Below are 20,287 nucleotides of genomic sequence, written 5' to 3' on the forward strand. Positions count from 1 at the left end.
ACCAAACATGTGAGTCTTAGGAGTTTCTGAAGGAATGGAAAAAAAGGACTTTGAAAACTTATTTAGTGAAATCATAGAAAATTCCTCCAATTTGGAGAAAGATGCAGACATCCAAATACAAGAAGCACATAAAACCCCAAATAGGCATGATCAGAAAAGATCCTCACCACAGTACATTATGTGAAACTTTAAAGTAAAACACAATGAGAATTTCCTAAAATATACTATAGAGAAAGGCCAGATCATTTTAAAGGATCTCCCATCAGATTAATAGCTGATTTCTTAACAGAAACCCTACAGGCCAGGAGAGAATGGAGAGATACAGTCCAAGTCCTAAAAGAAAAACCTCCCAACTCAGAATAATTTACCCAGAGAAGCTCCCATTCATAAGTGAAGATGTAATAAAGACCTTCCAAGACAAGTGAAATTGAACGACTGTTACCAGCTGGCCAGACTTACAAATGATACTTAAACATGTGCTACACATAGAAACAGAGCAATGTTAAGGGAAAAGTTTATGGCTATAAATGTCTACATACAAAAATTAGACATATGAAATAAATGATCTAAAACTGTGTCTCAAAGACTAGAAAACAAGAATAAACCAAACCCAAAATTGGTAGAAGGAAATAAAAATTAAAAATTAAAGAAATCACAAAGTGAAATATATTATTTGAGTACTCGTTATAGCATTAAATCTCAATGCACAGCACATTAAGGACAGAGATCCTACATGAGGAGTAAGTGCACAGTGACTCCTGTTGTTGACTTTACCAATTGACACTCCTGTCTATGGCATCAGTAATCTCCCTATGCTCCAGTCATGAGTTTCCAAGGCTATGGAAGCCCTCTGAGTTCTCCGACTCTTATCTTGTTTAGACAAGGTCATAGTCAAAGTGGAGGTTCTCTCCTCCCTTCAGGATCTCTGTCCTTAATGTGCTGTGCATTGAGATTTAATGCTATAACGAATACTCAAATAATATATTTCACTTTGTGTTTCTATGGGGGTGCAAACTGTTGAAATCTTTACTTAATGCATACTAAACTGATCCTCTGTAAAAAAAAAAAAAAAAGAAAAAAAAAGAAAAGAAAAGAAAAGAAACTATCAACTCCCAACTTGACTCTCACTGGGATTAAACATGACAATAGGTCTGATCTGATTTCATCATCATTAAAAAAAAATCATCTATTATTTTTCACTTTATGTTTCTGTGTGGGAGCAAACTGTTGAAATCCTTACTTAATGTATACTAAGCTGATCTTCTGTATATTAAGATAATCAAAAATGAATCTTGATGTGAATGGAAGGGGAGAGGGAGTGGGAAAGGGGAGGGTTGTGGGTGGGAGGGACGGTATGGGGGGGAAGCCATAGTAATCCATTATTCGTACTTTGGAAACGTATATTCATTAAATAAAAGTTAAAAAAAAATTAAAGAAATCAATAAAATAGAAATAAGAAATTGTACAAACTGTGCAAAAGGTCAGTGAAATGAAGAGCTGAGTTTAAAAAAAATAAAATAAAATTGAGGGGTTGGCATTGTGGCATAGCAGGTTAGGCCACCACCTGCAATGTAGGCATCAATATGGGCACCAGTTTGTGTCCCAGTTGCTCAACTTCCATTCTAGCCCGCTGCTAATGTGCCTGGGAAGGCAGTGGAGGATGGCCCATATAGGAGACCTGAATGAAGCTCTTGGCTTCTAGCATTGACCTGGCCCAGCCTGGGGTCATTGCGGTTATTTGGGAAGTGAGCCAGTGGATGGAAGATCTTTCTCTCTCTCTCTGTAACCCTGCTTCTCAAGTGAATAAATACATCTTAAATAAATAGATAAATTTAAAAAATTGATAAACTATAGGCCCAACCAACCAACCAAAAAGGGGAGAAAACCCAAATTAACAAATTCAGAGATGAAAAAGGAGATATTAAAACTGATACCACAGAAAAACAATCACTAGAAATTATTGCAGATGTCTATTTGTCAACACATTAGAAAAATCTAGAAGAAATAGACTTATGGACACACACACACATCTACTAAATTTTAGGCATGAAAACATAAAAAATCTGAATAGACCGATAATCAAGGGTGAGATTGAATCAGGAATAAAGGACCTCCCAATAAAGAAAAGCCTGGGACCAGATGGCTTTACTGCTGAACTTTACCAAATTTTTATGGAAGAACTAATCTCAGTTCTCCTTGAACTATTAAAAAAATGAAGAATTCAAACTCATTCTAAGAGGCTAGCATTATCTTAATTCCAAAACTAGAAAAAAATACAACAAGAGAACTATAGACCAATTTCCCTGAGGTACTTAGATGCAAAACTCCTCAACAAAATACCATCACATTGAATCCAGAAACACATCAGAAAGATCATTTCACTCCAAGTGGGATTTATCCCAGGGATGCAGGGATAGTACAATATATTCAAATCAATAAATCCTTTCAAAATAACAATTTTTTAAAAATTTGAAATAGAAGGAACATACCACAACAGAATCAAGACAACATACAACAAACCCACTTCCATCATCATATTGAACATAGAAAAGCTCTAAGTATTTCCACTAAGATTCAGAACTGGACAAAGACACCCACTCTCACCACTACTATTCAGTATAGTTCTGGAAATTCAATCCTGAGGCTATTAAGAAATAAAAAGAAGAAAAATTCATAACAAATACAATTTCATTCATAGCAAACAAAATTTCAAAGTAAATCATTCTCAAAAAGAGAACAGTAAAGACACATGTTCTTCGGATATAGCCTACAAAATAATAGGATTTTACGTGGAGTGAGGTGCTTGCACACTTCTTTTGTAAACTGTCTTGTCTCTTGTTGTACCAAAACAATGCTCCATAGGGATGTGTCAGTTCCTGGCGACAGGTATTTGGCCAGCATAGAGACATACAGACCAGAATGGATTTTTCTAGGCAAGACCTCCAGAGGAAAAGAAATAGGCTCTCCCACACATGTTTTAATATCACCAGAAAGCATCAGGACAGAAATTGCACAAGGCTTTTTATTTCTTTTTTGAAATGTCAATCAAAAAACTTGCAAACCTTGCCACCTTTTATTCTCATTTGGATGTGCCATGAATAATTGCTATATTTTCTCATTATCTCTCTTGTTATCTAAATTTTGAGAAGATAATCACAAAGTTGACCAATCTTACTGACTTTATTTTTTCACAATAAAAATTAACATATTTGCCATGAAGGAAAGTCAGGAACTATACTCATAAACAGGTTCTTACAGACCCAATGATTTGAATGAAGTTTCTAATTCCATGAACCGAGGTCCACTAGCCAGCCAGCTGAGCCCTGGTGGACAGGGCTATTGTTGGTGAGATCTTCCATATTGTATTTTTAATTAAGAAAAATATGGAATAAACAATTGGAATAATGATTTCTAACTAGAAATTAATATGAATATTATAGTCCTTTGGTAACATTTGTTATTTCCTTAGTAAGACCTAATATCTGCATTTGGTGGTCTGTACATGATTTTACATTCTTAGGGATACCATCCCCAAGATTCTCATTTTATCTATGCTGAGAGTGCAGATCTATGTTTTACATTCAAACTCCTTGAAGAGACCCCACCTAAATTAAAAGACCCCTCTGAATAAATTTTCCCCATCAAATTTGTATTTGAGAGCTGTCAGATAATCTCACTCAATCAATGAATAATTAGAAGTGGCAAGATCAAAATGTTCTTGTAACTTGAAAATAGAAGGACATTGTAAGTGGTTGTTTGAGGGCTTTTCCCGAGTTTTTTATAATCTATTGTTTCATTTTTCATAAGGGACCTTATTAGTGGGCTCCGTCTATAAAAGAGTGTCAGGATGATATAAATCAATCTCTACCATCTTGAAAAATATTAAGTTTTATTTAGTTCTATTTGGTATCAATGTGTTCAGTACCTTGAGGTCCTTGAGATACTGTGTGTAATATTTAAATGTATGTGCGTTTCATTATCACAGTAACCCTGGGAGGATGTAGGTACTATTATCTTCAATTTATGGTTGAATAAATTGAAGTAAATAATTATGATTTCCAAATAATTTTGCATGAAGCTCTGTTATAATTTTTAAAATAATGATTAAATGTTAATATGGAAACATGTAATACTGTCGGACTATACAGATAATTCCTCAGAGTTTGAGGTAAATATTAAGATTATGCACTGGGTTTCAGATAGATGGACAGATAAAGATATAGGATAAAGATATTTGATTCCAATGTGACCAAGAGTTGACATGAAAATCTCATTTACTCTGCAGCTATACCTGTAATTGCATGGGTAGTGGATACACAGGGACACACTGTGAGACCTTGTTGCCTCTGTGTTGGTCAAAACCTTGTCACAATAATGCTACATGTGAGGACAATGTTGACAACTACATTTGTCACTGCTGGCCTGGTAAGTGACAAAATGCTTTTTGCCATTTATTATTATTATTACTTAAAATAGAAACAACTTGGTCATAGAAAATGAAACTAAAAATTCTCGTTGTTAAAGATTTAAAACCAATCCTTTCTTCTAATCATCGTTGCTCAATTGTATTCTCCAGTGCCTTCACATACTTAGGGACGCATTATGCACTATCTAAAGAACATTACCAAACAGAGGAGGAAAAAATCAACCAAATATGAATCATAACTAGAAATTAGACTTAAGTGTTCAGGTGATACATGAACCAAAAGAAAGCGATATATAACCCTTAGGTTACAAACCATCTGTCAGTATTGACATTAATCTTGGTAAACACCCTGTTTGACCAATTGTTTAAGCTAATTTTTTTTTTTTTGACAGGCAGTTAGACAATGAGAGAGAGAGAGACAGAGAGAAAGGACTTCCTTTTCCGTTGGTTCACCCCTCAAATGGCTAGTATGGTCAGCACGCTGCGCCGATCCAAAGCCAGGAGCCAGGTGCTTCCTCCTGGTCTCCCATGCGGGTACAGGGCCCAAGCACTTGGCCCATCCTCCACTGCCTTCCCGGGCCACAGCAGAGAGCTGGACTGGAAGAGGCGCAACTGGGACAGAATATGGTGCCCCAACCGGGACTAGAACCTGGGGTGTCAGCACCGCAGGTGAAGGATTAGCCTAGTGAGCCGCGGTGCCGGCTTAAGCTAATTCTTAAGAGGATTTCATTGATACGAATGAAACAAATATACACACCAATTCTCTCTTCTTTTTTTGTTCCTTGATGGTGAAATAATCAGTTTAAGAGTTTTCAAAGTCTAGCTGTATATACCTACTGACAATCTTCCTCCCTCTTTCCATTCATTTTTCATCTAAGGACAGTACTAGGATTGACTAAGAATCATGGAAACTTGAGTCAATCCAATCAGTCATAGTTTCTACTTGAAAAACATCCCATTGCTATTCCATTATTCTCTGGTTGAATACATTTTACATGTGAAAAGAAACCCTAAAAATGCAATTCTGCAGCTTGGAAATCTCTATATGCCATGTCTTTTACTTCCAGATAATGATTGGGGAATATTTGCTGTCTTTTGGCCATCAACTTGACTTAAATACTGAAAATTCTCCAAAGGATACTGCTCACATTGTTGTCAGCAGCCAACATTAATGAGAGGTCTCCACTAAGAGGCAGATTTGAAGGAAATGCTTTGGGAGTAGAATAAGTTCATTATTACCAGAGGGAACTTGAGGGAGTTACCTCTTACTATCAACTCTTCGTTTGCATAGCAGGGACCAAATGCCATACTTGTAGTATTGTTGTGGGAGGTAAAATTATAAAAACAGAGCTTAGCACATATCAAGTACTCTCTTCCCCCAGAAAAAAAGATAATGATTAGTATATGCCAGTTTCTGTTCTCAGGGAGGGAATTATTTTTGAGAAGTTGTTTCTGTTCCACAGAGGGTTTGTAACAGAGTTAGGCAGTCCACAAGATCTTTCTTAGGAAACAAAACAACAAAACTCTGTTTGCTCCAGTCACTCATGAATTCAATCATTAAAGCCATGTGGGTTTCAATGCCTGGTCCCTTATTCTAAGGAGATTAACTCCTGAAAATGGGAAAAACAATGTGTACAGTACAATTTTTGGTATAATAAGAAGCTATAATAACTTACACAAAAAGGGAATAAATGGAGAAGTACAGGATGGCTTACCCAAAGTGACACCATTTTAGAAAGCTTGAAAGATGACTTACCACATACCAGAAATGCACTCCTTAGCAGCGTAACTTTGTACAAGTTCCTTTACTGCTCTGAGCCCACTTTCATCATCTGCAAAGCAAATATGATGATAATAGTATCTACCTCATAGAGTTGTTTGTATATCAACCCAGTTATACATCTATAAACCTGCTGGCCCAGCCTGCACCACAGTAAGCATCTGATAAGTGTTAACCGGTTACCAAAATTAGGAGATTGGCTATTTTGGGCTTTCTGGCTAGCACATAGATGCCTACAGTAGCACCTATTTAAAGAAGCAAGAGAGGAAGAATAAGGAAATAAGCAAGAAAGGGTCTCAGGCACACAGAGGAAAGAGTGTGTCCAATCATTAAACTTGGAGTGATTGTTAAAAAATACTATGTAGAGCTGGTGGTGGGCAGATGGAAATGGGAAGTAAAACCAAAGCCAGATCACAAAGCTACTTGTCTGCCTTGCCAAGTCTGGGACATGGTAGTAACATATCTGCTATGTTGATTTAAAAATCTCTCTCTAGGAGGCAGATGTTGTGGTACAGTGGGGTAAGCTGCTGTTTGAGATGCCCACATCCCATATCAGAGTGCCAGTTCAGGAGGCAGCTACTTTGCTTCTGACCCAGCTATCTGATAGTGCACCTGGGAATCAGCAGATGATGGGCTTGAGTTCCTGCCTATCACATGAGAGACCCAGATGGAGTTCCTGGCTCCTGGTTTTAGCTTGTGCTGACCCTGGCAATTGTGGGCATCTGGGGAGTGATGGAGCTCTCTCTCTCTCTCTCTCTCTGAGAGAGAGACTCTGCCTTTCAAACACATAAATACATAAATTTTAAAATCTGGCAGTTTTGTAGGAGGTGATAAAGGAAAATAAAAAGTAAAATCAGTAACCTAGTGAGAAGATTCAATGGTCTCTGTTAAACAGAGATGTACCTGTTTTCCAGAACTAGGGACGTGCTGGTGCAGGTCTAGTAGAAGAAGGATGGATAGTCACGAGCATCATGGAGCAGGTGGAAATGATGTGCAGACGCAGACTTAGGACATTTCTGCCTCTGGGTATCTCACTTAGCTCACTAAATTTCAAAACATCTTTGTATCTGATTCTCACAGTTGTATATAAAGAGGTTATTTAACACTACAAACTTCTGTATGATCTAAAAAAGAAGAATATTTCCTTGGATCATGAAACTACTGCCTCAGAATGCAATAGCAAGAATCCATTACTATAATTGCAGGTTCTCATTTCAAATGTAATTAATTACAAGAAGTGTCAGTCACCTTTAAATGCTTATCTTGAAAGTTTTTCTGATTCCCAGATGTGATTGGATTTGTTTAAAACAAACAAACAAAGATAGTATAAGAACCCTGGAGACTTGATTCAGTACCATATTGCTTCATTGTACAGTTTTACAGAAAATTTTGTAACTATTGACTATGGCCTTGACTGGAGGAGTCTATTTATATATATGGTTAAAGAGAACAGAAAATAAAATCCCCACAGGGCTTCAGTGGTGGGGACAGAACTTGCAAGACCATAAATCAGAAACTTCCTAACGTTCACAATTGGAATGAGATAATGTATGAGCTAGAAAAGCAAAAAAGGATTTATGATGGTTCTAAATTAACCTGGCTTGTGTATGAGTCTTGAGTCTTACAATGAGAAGAAAATTAAAAATAATCCAAACTTTTCTCAATAAACCTACTGTAGCACAACAAATCCAACTTATAAAATCTGATTGTAGCAACTACTATTTAGTGAATACTTGTGTAACCTTAAATATGTAATAAAGTACTTAAAAAGAAGTTCAAGTTGAAGAGACTCTCAAGGGTCCTTTCAAGAATCACTACACAGGATTGTGAGGGTCTCTATCTGGTAGGTTCTTTTGATCTTTTTTATAAACTGGGTTTCTTCTTTAGATGGTTAAGAAAAGTTCAAGAGTAATGTGTGACAAATACAGAATTTATATTATGGCTATTATTTGACATTTTAAGTTCACATTATACTCCCAAGATTTGCTTAGGAATGGTGAATTCTCTGGTTTATCTGCTAAACCCAGGTTTAAAGTCTAACTTGCTTCATTTTCAACAAATATCTAGTACTATTTGGTTCTTATTCAGTCAGTGTTTGAGGGTCTGCCTCTTACATATTGCTCAGCATATGTTGGTAAATAAAGTAAACACAGTCCGTGACCTGTGAAGCTTATTGCCTGCTAAAAGAGGCAGCTACACACAGAAATAAGTGTGCAGTTGAAAGTTATTGTCAAAGGAATGAAGGAAAAGAATTGGGACATGACAGAAAACAAGGGGACCATTTAAAAATGTTTGTTTATTTGAAAGGCAGAGTGAAATAATCAATAGATGATAGATAAACAGATCAATTGGCAAAGCTCATCAATACCCACAACCTTTAGGCAAAGCTCATTAATGCCTCTTTCTCATAATGGAAAGATATTTTGCATATACGTACATCTCTCAATGTCTCACATAATAATATGACAATAATAGTTGATCCTATTGTCTGTCAGCATTATCTTAGCATCCTAATAAAGTTTACATTTTGGGTCTAGCATTGCACACATTATATAATAGTCTTAGAAATAACTCAAAAAGGGAAAAGATATGAAATGATCAAGAAAAACATTCAAAAATGTCAAACTCAATAATAAACTGGAAAAATTGTGAACTAAAAGAGATTATTTCTTATTTAACTAACTGATAAAAAAAAAAACCTCTGTATTTGGTGATAGCAATGTCATAAGGGTTTGGAGCCACATGCACATTCACTACTGGTAATAGGTAAATGGTACAACTGCTTTAATGACATAGCCACTCCATTGACCATATTACATTTCCTGTAACTCAGCAATTCCACTTCTCTCTGTAAACCTTACAGTTATTATACTCAAACACTTGCATAAGCAGGCATATATAATGGTATTAATTGCACCTTTGCACCTGTGTAATAGACAAAATATATAAAGCCAATAAGAGGATGATAAAAACTATGGCACACCCATATGTGGAATGGTTGGCAGTAGTCAAAAATTAAAAGTTAGGTATGTCTCTAACATGGATAGATCATCCAAGGGAATTAAAAAAGCAGACTGCGGAAGGATGCATATATAAAGCAATTCCAGTGATGTTAAAACACACACAATGATAATAGAACTGTTTACTACAGGTACCCGTGCATGTAAAAGCAAAGAGACAGAGGGAGGTGTTGTGGCGTAACGGATTAAGCCTTGTCCTGCAATGCCAGCATCCCATATGGTTGCCAGTTTGAGTTCCAGCTGCTCCACTTCCCATTCGGCTCCTTGCTAATGCACCTGGGGAAGCAGCAGAAGATGACCCAAGTCCTTGGGCCCCTGTACTTACATGGGAGACCTGGGTAGCTCCTGGCTCCTGGCTGCAGCCTGGACCAGCCCTGGCTAGTGTGGTCATTTGGAGAGTGATTCAGCAATGGATGATCTTCCTATTTCCCTGTCTCTCTGTGTAACTCTCTCTTTCAAATAAATAAGTCTTTTTAAAAAAATAAAAGTAAAGAAATAGTCTGGGCATAGAGCTTTCTTTTATAGTTAATATTTTATTTTTTTTTATAAAGTGGTAAATCCCTTGCTTTATTTTTACTTTCTTTTTGTTCCTGGCCCTCATATCATTATCTAACTAAATATATGTAAATATAAGATGTTTATTATTCAGCTTCACTGAGTGTTAGGAAATAACTATTTAGTACTACTGTGAGTTTCAGTAGTAGAATTTAGGATTGCCTATGTGGATACTGCTGACAACTCTGCTATTTTCTTGGAAAATATTTTATTGTTTTCTTGGAAAAAATTTTAAAAATTGGAGTATTTGCAAAACTGGTCAAAATATTTGAGTTAAATCAAGATTTTCCAGAAGTCTCATCTTATTTCAAGCCTTATTATTCAAATCTTTTAATGCTTATTTTGGTGCAAAAATTTGTGCAATCCGTGTGTGTAGCAAGCTGTAAAGATTTCGAAGACCCCTCGGATACTGGTCAAAAGTGTACAAGTGATTCCACTGTTGCTATGCGTTACCAGGTGGGCGGCCCCTGACCAGCTCCCCCTGCCAGCTGCTGGAGGGCGGGCAATGATGGCAGCACAGTGGTCAGCCTCCTGTCAGGCACAGGCGGTACTGTGTAAGAGCTTTCACTCAGAGCATCCCTGGACGTCTGTCCCGCAGGATACACAGGTGCGCAGTGTGAGACCGACGTCAATGAATGCAGCAGTAACCCCTGCCGGCCGACCGGGGACTGCGTGGAGCTGTCCTCGGAGCAGCAATACGGACGCGTGGCTGGGCTGCCGTCCTCCTTCAGCTACGGCGAGGCCGCAGGCTATGTTTGTGCCTGCCATTCCGGATTCACAGGTGAGGCCCAGGAGGTGGGAAACGACTTCCTGGCATTTTGTGACCCGTGCCTTTCCACTGTTGCTGTGGTGCGCAGGGTCCCCCTTGTGGTCATGAAAAATGAGTGTGTTTCCTCAAATTTCGAGGAGCAGGATAGAAGAAAAGAAAAAAGCCACAAGAGGCTACCCTGGAAACTGAGTCGCATCTAAATGCTTTACCTTCCAAACACAAAATCTCAGAGTGTTTTGTTCTCAAATTTGGTGATGATGTTAAATTTTATATGCCACTCGAATTTGCTAGAGAAAGTTGTGTGCTTTTGTTTACACTGGAGGCAATTATCTACTGCAAGTAAGCACCAGCTACTTTGTAGCCAAAGTTGTTCAATATATTTCATGTAAATCACTCTAGCTTTGTTTTGTAGCCTTCCTACTCTAAAACCCAGAGGAAATTTGTGTGTCTGCTTCCCAGTGATTAGGTGTGTTGTATCTACTTCATTTCAGAAAATTTGAGGCAGGGTCGGATTTGTTCATGAGTAGCAACATACCCACACTGGCATAGATATCAATGAGGAAAGTAATCACAATCTTGACTTCTATCTTTATATGTGATATGTCTTTATCAGTAGATTAAGGGAAAATTGGGAAAATAGATAAGGAAAATTTCGTTTATGATTGGGGACTTATTTTTTAAATTATTAAGTGTTGCTTTTAGTTTTAAAATTGAATAATTTTTAACATTTTGCCACATTCACTTCAACTGTGGGCATTATGCATGTGCATTTATACTATTTTTATTGCAAACAGATACATTAATATCACAAAGTGTGGGACTTCTGAGAAAAGTAAATGAAGAATAGGAATAAAAAAGAAGCAAATAACATCTAGAACTCCCTTTGTTTTGTTTTAGTTTGGATCTTTGACTCGTGGCAGTATTTGTTGTAAGGTTGCTATAGAAGATGTTTATTTCCTTTTTCACTGTCCTTTCACATAGAAAAAAAAAACCTCTCCGTGTCAATATCATGATAAGTGATATTTTCCCTGAACAGCTTCTAGCTTGCATGCCTTTTCCCTACATGTTTAAAAGTCAGGCTAATAAATCTTGATAAATGGTAAAGAGTGTGAAATAAATCTTGTAATGCATCATATTTCCCAGCCATGTAGGCTGCTAGAAATGAGCATAGGGTCTGCAAACATGTTGGTCTCTCTGGAATATGTCCACGTATTTACCCTACTCCTGGGAATATTTGAATTTCCTGTCTCTGTTTCTTACTATTTCCTCTCTTTTTCTTATTTCTTCCTAAATTATTTGATTTTGGTATAGTGTATGCATTTTTGTCAGCTGCTTTAAATTCTCCTTGTAACAAGGTTGGGGAGTTATAAATTGTTTTTTTAAATATTGAGTTTAAGGTTATAAAGAGGGGAATTCTATCAAAGTCGAGGCTGTTGTTAATATTGCTTCATTAAATAAAAGAACACAGTGACCAATGGACTTGCAAACCCAAACAGGAGAGGCTGTAGAATGTTCTAGAAAGTGTGTTGCCTTGATTTATGAATTGCTATCAAGAAACACTTTAGAAGTATAGACGCCCTGGCTGCTCCCAGATCTCTGCAGTGTGTTTTTCACTCATGTGAATCCCAAAAATGGGTTCCCGCCATCCACTGTCCTTCAAATGGTGATCCGGGGTGCTGGGCTCTTCTTTTTCCCTTTTCCCCCTCTCTTCAAAGGGAGGTTTCAGAATTTACCTTGCTTATCTGCAGCAAGGCACTAGGAAGGAAGGAAAATGGAACGTTGCACCTGAGGGTTATTGGGTCAAACCTTACAAGATCTCTTTGATCTGCTTTCTGTGGGTCGAAATTGAGCCACACAACTATACTTAATTCAGCAAAGGCTGGAAAATCTAGATTTACTGTGTACTTAAATAAAGAGAAGGTAGGCTTTGTGGACAGTTATCCAAACAGATTCAATGCAAGCTGCAAAATCCCCATGGGAAACAGGATTAAAAGATAAGTTTATTTTCAAAGAATTTTGAAACCCACTTTTATATAATGTGCATTTTTTGTGAACTTATTGAAGATCCCTCATAACTAGAATTGAAGTGTGTTTCCTGTAAACAGCACAGTAAAAAGATGTTGTTGAGCCATGCCTTCTACTTACTCAGTCTGCCTTTTAATTGGTATATTTAGAGTATTTACCTCTATTTAATTTTTAATACATTAAAGCTTATCTGTCATATTATTATTTGTTTCATTTCATTTCTTTTTTAAAAACTTTTATTTAATGAGTATAAATTTCCAAAGTACAGAATATGGATTACAATGGCTTCCCCCCCATAACGTCCCTCCCACCCGCAACCCTCCCCTTTCCTACTCCCTCTCCCCTCATCATTTTTACATTTCTCTTTTCTTGACTTCTTGTGAGTTACTTGACTATTTTTTAGGATTTCATCTTGCTTTATTTAGTGTTTTTGGAGATACTGCCTTTTGTAATTTGCATACTATTTAGTTTAGGTATGATTTATCACAGCCTGTGGGTATCAACATTGTACCATTTTGAGTGAATTATAGAAATTTTACTTCAATTGAGGTCCTCTGAGACTCCCCATTTAAAGATATCGTTGTCTTGAAGATCAGATGTAGTATTATAATTTTTATTTTAATAGCTAGATATGATTCAGAGAACTATTGAAGAGAAAGATAGTTTATTGTCTTTTAGCTGTATTTCTGCTTTTTCCATTCAATTTTTTTCTATCTTTATGTGCTTTAAGATTCTTTTGTTCTTTTCTTCTTTTTAAAGATTTTCCTTAGCCATGCTTTATGAGTAGGCATGCTAGTGGCAATTTCTATTAGTTTTTCTTTGTCTGAGAAAATCTCTATTGCCATTTATTCCTGAAGGATAGTTTGTTAAATATAGAATTTGTGGTTGACAGTTCTTTTCTTTCAGCATTTGAAAAATTCCATGCCACTTCCTTCTGCACTCCACTGCTTCAAATGAGAAATTCGCTGTCATGGAAATTGGCATTCCCTATAGGAAATGATGAATATGTCATTTCTCTCTGGCTTCTTTCAGTACTTCCTTCTTTGTGTTTAGTTTTTGGAGGTTTATTTATGATGTACCTTGGTGTTTGCTTATTTGGTTTTATTCTATTTGGGATTTATTCAGTTTTTCAAATCTGTAGATTTGGATGTTTTGCCAAATTGGGGAAATTCTCAGCAATATTTCTTTGAATATTTTTTCTGCTCCACTCACTTCTGGACTCTGATCATATGGATTTGGGTTCTTTTGTTATTTTTCCACAGATTCATGATGTTCTGATTAAAGGTCTATTTTCTCTCTATTTCATAGATTGGGCAACTTCAACTGAACATCAAAGTCACTAATTCCATCCTTTTTCATATCCTCTCTCCTATAATGCACATCTCTCCTATAAGCCTATTTCTTAAATTGTTTTTTATTAATTCCATAACTTCCATTTTGTTCTTTGGATAGCACCTATTTCCTTGATAGTATTTTCTATTTTTCTTTCATCTCAAGGAAATTTGTATTTTTTTATTAAATCATCTTTATAATGTTTGCTTTATATAATTCCAACATTTGATTCATCTCAATATTGACATTAGTTAATATTTTCTCATTCAAACTTCAGATTCTTGTTACAATAAATGACTCACAATTAGTATGCTCATCATTTTGGATATTATTTAGGAGATTCTGAGTCTGGCTTTAATTTTTAATTTAGCAGTCAATCACCATTTTTAGGTTTGGGTAACCGGTCCTGGCTTACTTACTTACTGTGAATCCATGGAACAGTTAATCTTCAGAGACTTTGCAGTGTCGTGTTGGTGCATTTGCTGTGATGGGCTTCTCCCTGCCTCCAGGGAAGGAAAGATGTCCCAGCATGTCCTAGGTTGGGGAAGAGAGCCTCCGCAGCAGAGGGGGTAAGCGCTCCTCTTCCTCTGGTTGCTTTTGATTAATAGGACTCTGGTTAACGCCCCTTGCCAGTTCTTTCAGCACTCCCCATGTGTTGTAGGCCTGACTTGGAGAAGGAATGAACCTTCTCTTTCTTCTGTTGCTCACTAGGAGTGAGCAAACATCAAGGCCAGGGCACCTTCTTAAGTTGTGCTGGAGGTTGTCAGGTACCCTGATGCGTTATTGCTCTTCTAGTCTGCAGAATTCTCGCCAGCTCATCTTTGCCTCCTAACTCTTGGAGTTCTCTTGGATTTTTGTCTGGGGGTAGTTAGTGGTGGGACTTGGTGGGGAAGAACAAGAAGAGAGACGAGAACACCATCTTGCCCACACTGGAAGTTCCATTGTGACAGCTTTAAAAAACACTTAAATGTTGTAGCATAAGATAGTTACTTTCATGAATGGCTTTAGGTAGAAAAGCAGGTGCTAACTTTCTCTTCATTTACCCTATAGCCATGAAAACACAAACATCATTTAATATAATCCATAAGATGAATGTATGTATTATTAATGATTAGTAAAGAATTTACTACTTCCTTTGCCTCCCTCTTCATCGTGTATGGTTGGACATTTATCTTTATTTTATCTCTAGTTGTTATATATCCATTTTATATTTTTTCAGATGGAAAAAGCGCAACTTATTTTTCACAGACTGTGTATATTCTCATGAAAAATGTGGTTTTGTATAGTGTTTTAATGACAAAGCTATATTCAAAGAAACCATTCAAGTTGTTAAATATGCATACAATCCACTGCCTGTTTTTAAAATTATACTGAAGAATGTGTTTATTAGTCTTAACTATGTGTGTAATCATCTTCTCTATTAAGACTATTTACACATGTAATTAAATTATTTAACTTTTTAATAAATAACAAAAGTGTCACCTAACAGAGCAAAAAATTAATTCAGAGTCTCAGAAGATAATACTCAGGACAATAGAAAGAGCTTGAGACCATAGAAAGTGAGAAATGGTAAAACCAAGGGCACACAGAGGCAGAGAACCCTAATGGGAAGAACCGAGGCCCCCTGAAAAAGGATTAGTTTTTATTCAGATTTTCCTCTGGGATCCTCAGCAGGGAAAACAAGGTAGCACAGCTCAGAGAAGGCAAAATCTCAACCAATTCTATAATGAAGAGAAGTCTACAAACACGTTTAGTTATATTAGTAATTAGAATAATGGTTACTATTTTCTAATTCCCTAAAATCATTAAACATTTTCTATGGCAAAATATCTTCACATCCTGTCCTGTTTGTGACCATATCTGCAACGCTCAACTTAAAATGAAAGTGGAGATCAATACATTTACTTAAAACCATACTTGCAAAAAAAAAGCTTATCTATAATTGGAGAAGACTTTAGTTGAATAACACTGTTGAGTTCATTCCAAAATCAGTAAATTATCTTTATTTTGTATGACCACCCTTGACTGCTGCTAACAAGAATGTTGGCTGCTTCTCTCTATTATGTTTTAGCTTTTTAGTTTGGGGCACTGTGCTCAGTTCTGGGGATGTAACAATGAAAATACATAGCTTCTTCCCAAAGGAAACTGGAAGAGCGTGAGGGAAAAGAAGCACAAATAACAAGACAATGTGATAATTGTGGAGCCATAAAAAAGCACAATGAGACCCATCAGTAAAGATCTACTGATGCTATTTATGCCAGATAGAGTTCAGTGGAAATTATTGGAAACAAAATGTTTGGAAAAGTTAGCATTTTTAAAACAAATGATCATATTACTTCTGAAAATTATAAAAGGATCCCATGACCTGTATACTTGCCCTTGAACCATCCTGTTCTAAGCAACGAAGCAAAATTGGAAAGAACTGAGTAATGTTTTTAATGTTCACTTTTTCTCTCTGTTTATCAAACTGTGGTTATGATAACTCCTTGAACAAGTTTCCAAATTGTTTTGTAAGCCAAGTCCAATTTTCAGTTCTGACTTTCACTCACCAACTCCAATTAGCATTTATTCTAAGAGGAACACCATCACTGGGATCTGGAATGCTACGCTGGTGCCTCTGAGGCTGAGAGTTTGTTCTGTTTCACCCATCTGCTCTGTGTGTGCAAAGAACTGAGTGCAGCAGGGGATCCTGCAAAGTCCTGGCTTCAAACCTCAGGCAGAAATAGCGGGGTTCTTAACAATAAACACCCCGGCGTGAGCCACCTGGCAAAGCGATGCACACAAGGCTCTCGTTCTCAGGTTCATCCGCCTCCAGCACAATGTTGCTAAAAATGAAGTGTGAGTTTTCCTTGAAAACTAAATCCTGTCACTTTACCTAAAGCCAACTGAAATAGCCATATGAAGCCAAACGTGCATCATCCAAAATTTCATGTAGTCGTGAAGCAATGAGACCTATGGAACTGTCAATATCCCTTGTCTGAAGAGAAATGTTCAATAGAATTTGTTCACTTGCTGACTTAACACTTTAGGAGATACATTTATTTCTTATTTACAATTTCAAATTTGAGAATATAGATCCCAAATAATGTAAACATATAATTTGAAACACATCTAAAATTATACCTCAGAAAGATCAAACTTCGCTTCCATATGTATTTATTTAATAAAATATTTACTAGTATCTTGATAGATTCATCTAATTCATTCACCTTTGCCTTTACCATGCATATTAACTTTTATAAATGAAACTATTCATAGTATGTATTACTTTTGATAATTTTTATTGTGCTATGTAAGTTACAATAATTAGGATAGGTGATAACCTTCTTATATGTAGATTAATTTTGAAAATCATGTTTATTCATTGCTTACTACCAACTTCTACAAAGGTATTATAGCTAGTAGGGAAATTGAAAGGCAGTGATTAGGAAGACAAAATACAGACCAGAACAGAGATGAATGTGCTATGAGACCTTCACGGCAGAGATAGCCATGGTATGAAGGGCCTTGGCTGCTTTGTCAGGTGAGCATTCCTTTGTTGACTTGAAGTGAGAAAAGCTAGGGAAAAGTTCTTGAGTGAACAACCAGCAGACAGATGCCAAGTCTCGAATTCAAGTCTACTTGTCAAAAAGTCTTGGAACAACAACAACAAAAAGTTGTCTAAAACAAAATAATAAGAGTTATAAAATCATCTCACTGTCGTACCTTGGATGCTGTCCTTGTGACTTGGAAGGTGTGAATGGTAGGTCTTCATACCAGGATTCTTTTCCTGCAAGAGGGGTGGGCCACCCATATGCAGAAGAGCCTTAATGAAAGTGGTATTTTCTGATAATATCCAGCTGTGTGTTAAAGTAAGATGGTGAAGAAAATGTTCAGAAAAGATGTTGAAGATCACGGGAATAGTGTCCACCATAGCCTATACGGCAAGTTCTCACACAATATGGCCAACCATGTTTCTGCCTCTCCTGAGCATGCTCATCACAGTCAATTGTGCATCTGCTGTTCATAAGGATGCCTAAGACCACCCAAAGTTGTCTGTAAGCATACAAATGTTTATGAAGGACAGCACTCGTGACTTCTTCCTGACCCAAAGATTAGGTTATTGCTGGTATTGTTTGATCACAGTCTGTCCTCTGACATTAACACAGAAGATATTTCAGAAATCTTATACGACAAACACAATCATCTGAAACTTCAGTTCTCAGCAACTCAGGTACCATCCAAAGGAAAGCACCCAAAACCTAAGACTAATCAACACTCTCTTATAGAAGCATTGAATACCTCTTTCCCAAAAGAAATTCTGTGGCCTACTGTTGGAAAAACTCACCCCTCCTTCTAGAGTAGCTCTTCTCATCTGTCTCTAGTCATTGTTTAAGCAACAGTTCCAGAAGAGGTGTAATCAGGTTTGCTTAAACTTCCCCTAAAGTCCATCAGGAACAATTTCACCATGATTTACGAGTCTGCTTACCTCAGTAACTCACAGAAGTCCCAGAATCCCAGGTAAACCATCAAGCCTTGGTCTCTTCCTCCCAGATTCTTTCGCCATTCCCTTAGTTCATGCAATTTGCCATTCCTTTCTGAACTTCCCACTATCTATATTGATGATCTCAAGACTTATACCCTAGTTACCAATATCCTCACATTCTATGACTATTTACTTCACCTACTTGCTTAAGGTTAAACCTAGCTATATCTTTAGGACACTATTTCTTTTGCAACTCTCTCAAACAGTGTCATATATTCTTACAAATTCTGCATCTGACTTATATGAAATGTCTTTTCACTTCATTGCTGCATCTTGGCAGTTAATCTTCCCTCTTCATTCAAAGTCCCAATTCATTTTGAAGCAAAAGTCCCTGGACAATGCAGATTATTACTTCTCCTTTTTCTATTATTCTTCCTAACTTCTGGTACCTTTTCCTCAGTCATTGGATATTTTAATGTCTTACTCTTACCATCATTCTTGGGATTTCCAACCCATGTAGAAGATCTGCATAAACACCGTTATCTTCCTTCTTTTCATGACCTTGTTTAAAAGGACTTTGTCCACCATCCCACCGCTTCTGTCCACTCCTTTAATCCCAACCAGACCTTATTACCATCATAATCTCAGTAGAAACCTCACTTAATCCTGTTCTCAGCCACTGCCTCTATTTTCCCAGTTCACTTATGCTCCAACACTTTTTTTCATTACACCTAAGTTTGTAGTCTTAAACATTTTTCTTTAGTCATTGTCTCACTTACCTTCTGCTTGGGCTGAGATTCCATGGTCCAGCATTGTAACTGCCCCTTGCATATACCCTCAGTTCCCCTGATTGTGTCTCCCTCCATTATACTCACCTAGCAAAAGCACAATTATGATTAAACCTAACTGTCTACCTTCTCACTTTTAAACAATTTGAATGTAGCTATTGAAAAATTCACAAGCCACACACTGAGCTGAGTGTCACTTTAAATGTATGATCCCAAATCACCAGGGGGCATTTAGCACTAGACAACAATCCTTTTATAGCTGTACTTCCTAAGATGACATTTTTAAAATTTTGTTTTTCTTCCAACTTCCAACATCCCTCTGTTGATATCAAGTTTCTAATTTTTCTCAGGGAAAAGAATTATCTTATCTTGCCTCCACCCAAATTTCTGGTATTTGATTTTGCAAGCTCTTATGATAACTTGTTACTCCTCTATGAATTCAAGCAGCAAACATAAAACTCTGGGGTTAGAAAAGAAAGTGCAGCTTTCTTTTTCATGAGCATTGGATTTATATCAATTAATCTTGACTCAGTTTCCATAACATTGATACTGTATGGATCCAGATGGTACTGCACAGTCAGGTTTGTGTCACAACTAAGGATCACTGAGTTGGGGGATTCCTGTTTTTATAGCAAGAGCAAGAAAGCTGGTCTTTTTCCCAGGGAGACACTACTTTATCCTTGAAAGTTACTCACTGCAAAACAAGCCCCAAGAAATGGTCAAGGTAAGGAGCAGTGGGGGCTGTGCATTCTTGGCATTCCCAGCAAGGAAGTACAAGAATGTGCAGGGCCTATGATGGATTATCTCTTCCAGCTCTGTCTTTTCCACCTGTCTTCGGCTGACGTTGAATATTCATACAAATGTGTCACCCTGCTTCTGACTGGTGGAGACCGGGATTAAATCTATCCAATTTGCCTAATACAATTTGCATTTAGTTAAGGATACTACCTAGACAACTCTCAGCAACAGGATGAAGTCAATTTGTAGTACAGACTTCCATTCTACTGACTATGGTCCTGGACTCAGCAAACTGCAGAAGTGTCCTAGGGACACTAGAAGGCCTTATTGTTGCTCCCCCTCTTCGTGGAGGAACGACACAGGACCCTGCGCTGTTCTTTTGTCTGCTC

General features: G+C 37.1%; 1 protein-coding gene across 6 annotated transcripts in view; it reads left to right on the forward strand.

Moving 5' to 3' along the window:
* The window catches only part of CRB1 (crumbs cell polarity complex component 1), a 231,195-nt gene that overhangs the window by 89,778 nt on the left and 121,130 nt on the right, over window positions 1-20,287 (forward strand). For 5 of the 6 annotated variants that reach the window (XM_051820434.2, XM_070055059.1, XM_051820432.2 and 2 more), the window contains exons 4-5: window positions 4,286-4,425; window positions 10,380-10,562. In XM_051820434.2, the coding sequence (XP_051676394.2) occupies window positions 4,286-4,425; window positions 10,380-10,562 (323 nt within the window). The remainder of the gene's footprint in view (window positions 1-4,285; window positions 4,426-10,379; window positions 10,563-20,287) is intronic. The other variant, XM_051820435.2, reaches the window with a different exon arrangement.

Source organism: Oryctolagus cuniculus, chromosome 13, assembly GCF_964237555.1.
Source record: "Oryctolagus cuniculus chromosome 13, mOryCun1.1, whole genome shotgun sequence".
In the NCBI taxonomy this organism is placed as follows: domain Eukaryota; kingdom Metazoa; phylum Chordata; class Mammalia; order Lagomorpha; family Leporidae; genus Oryctolagus; species Oryctolagus cuniculus.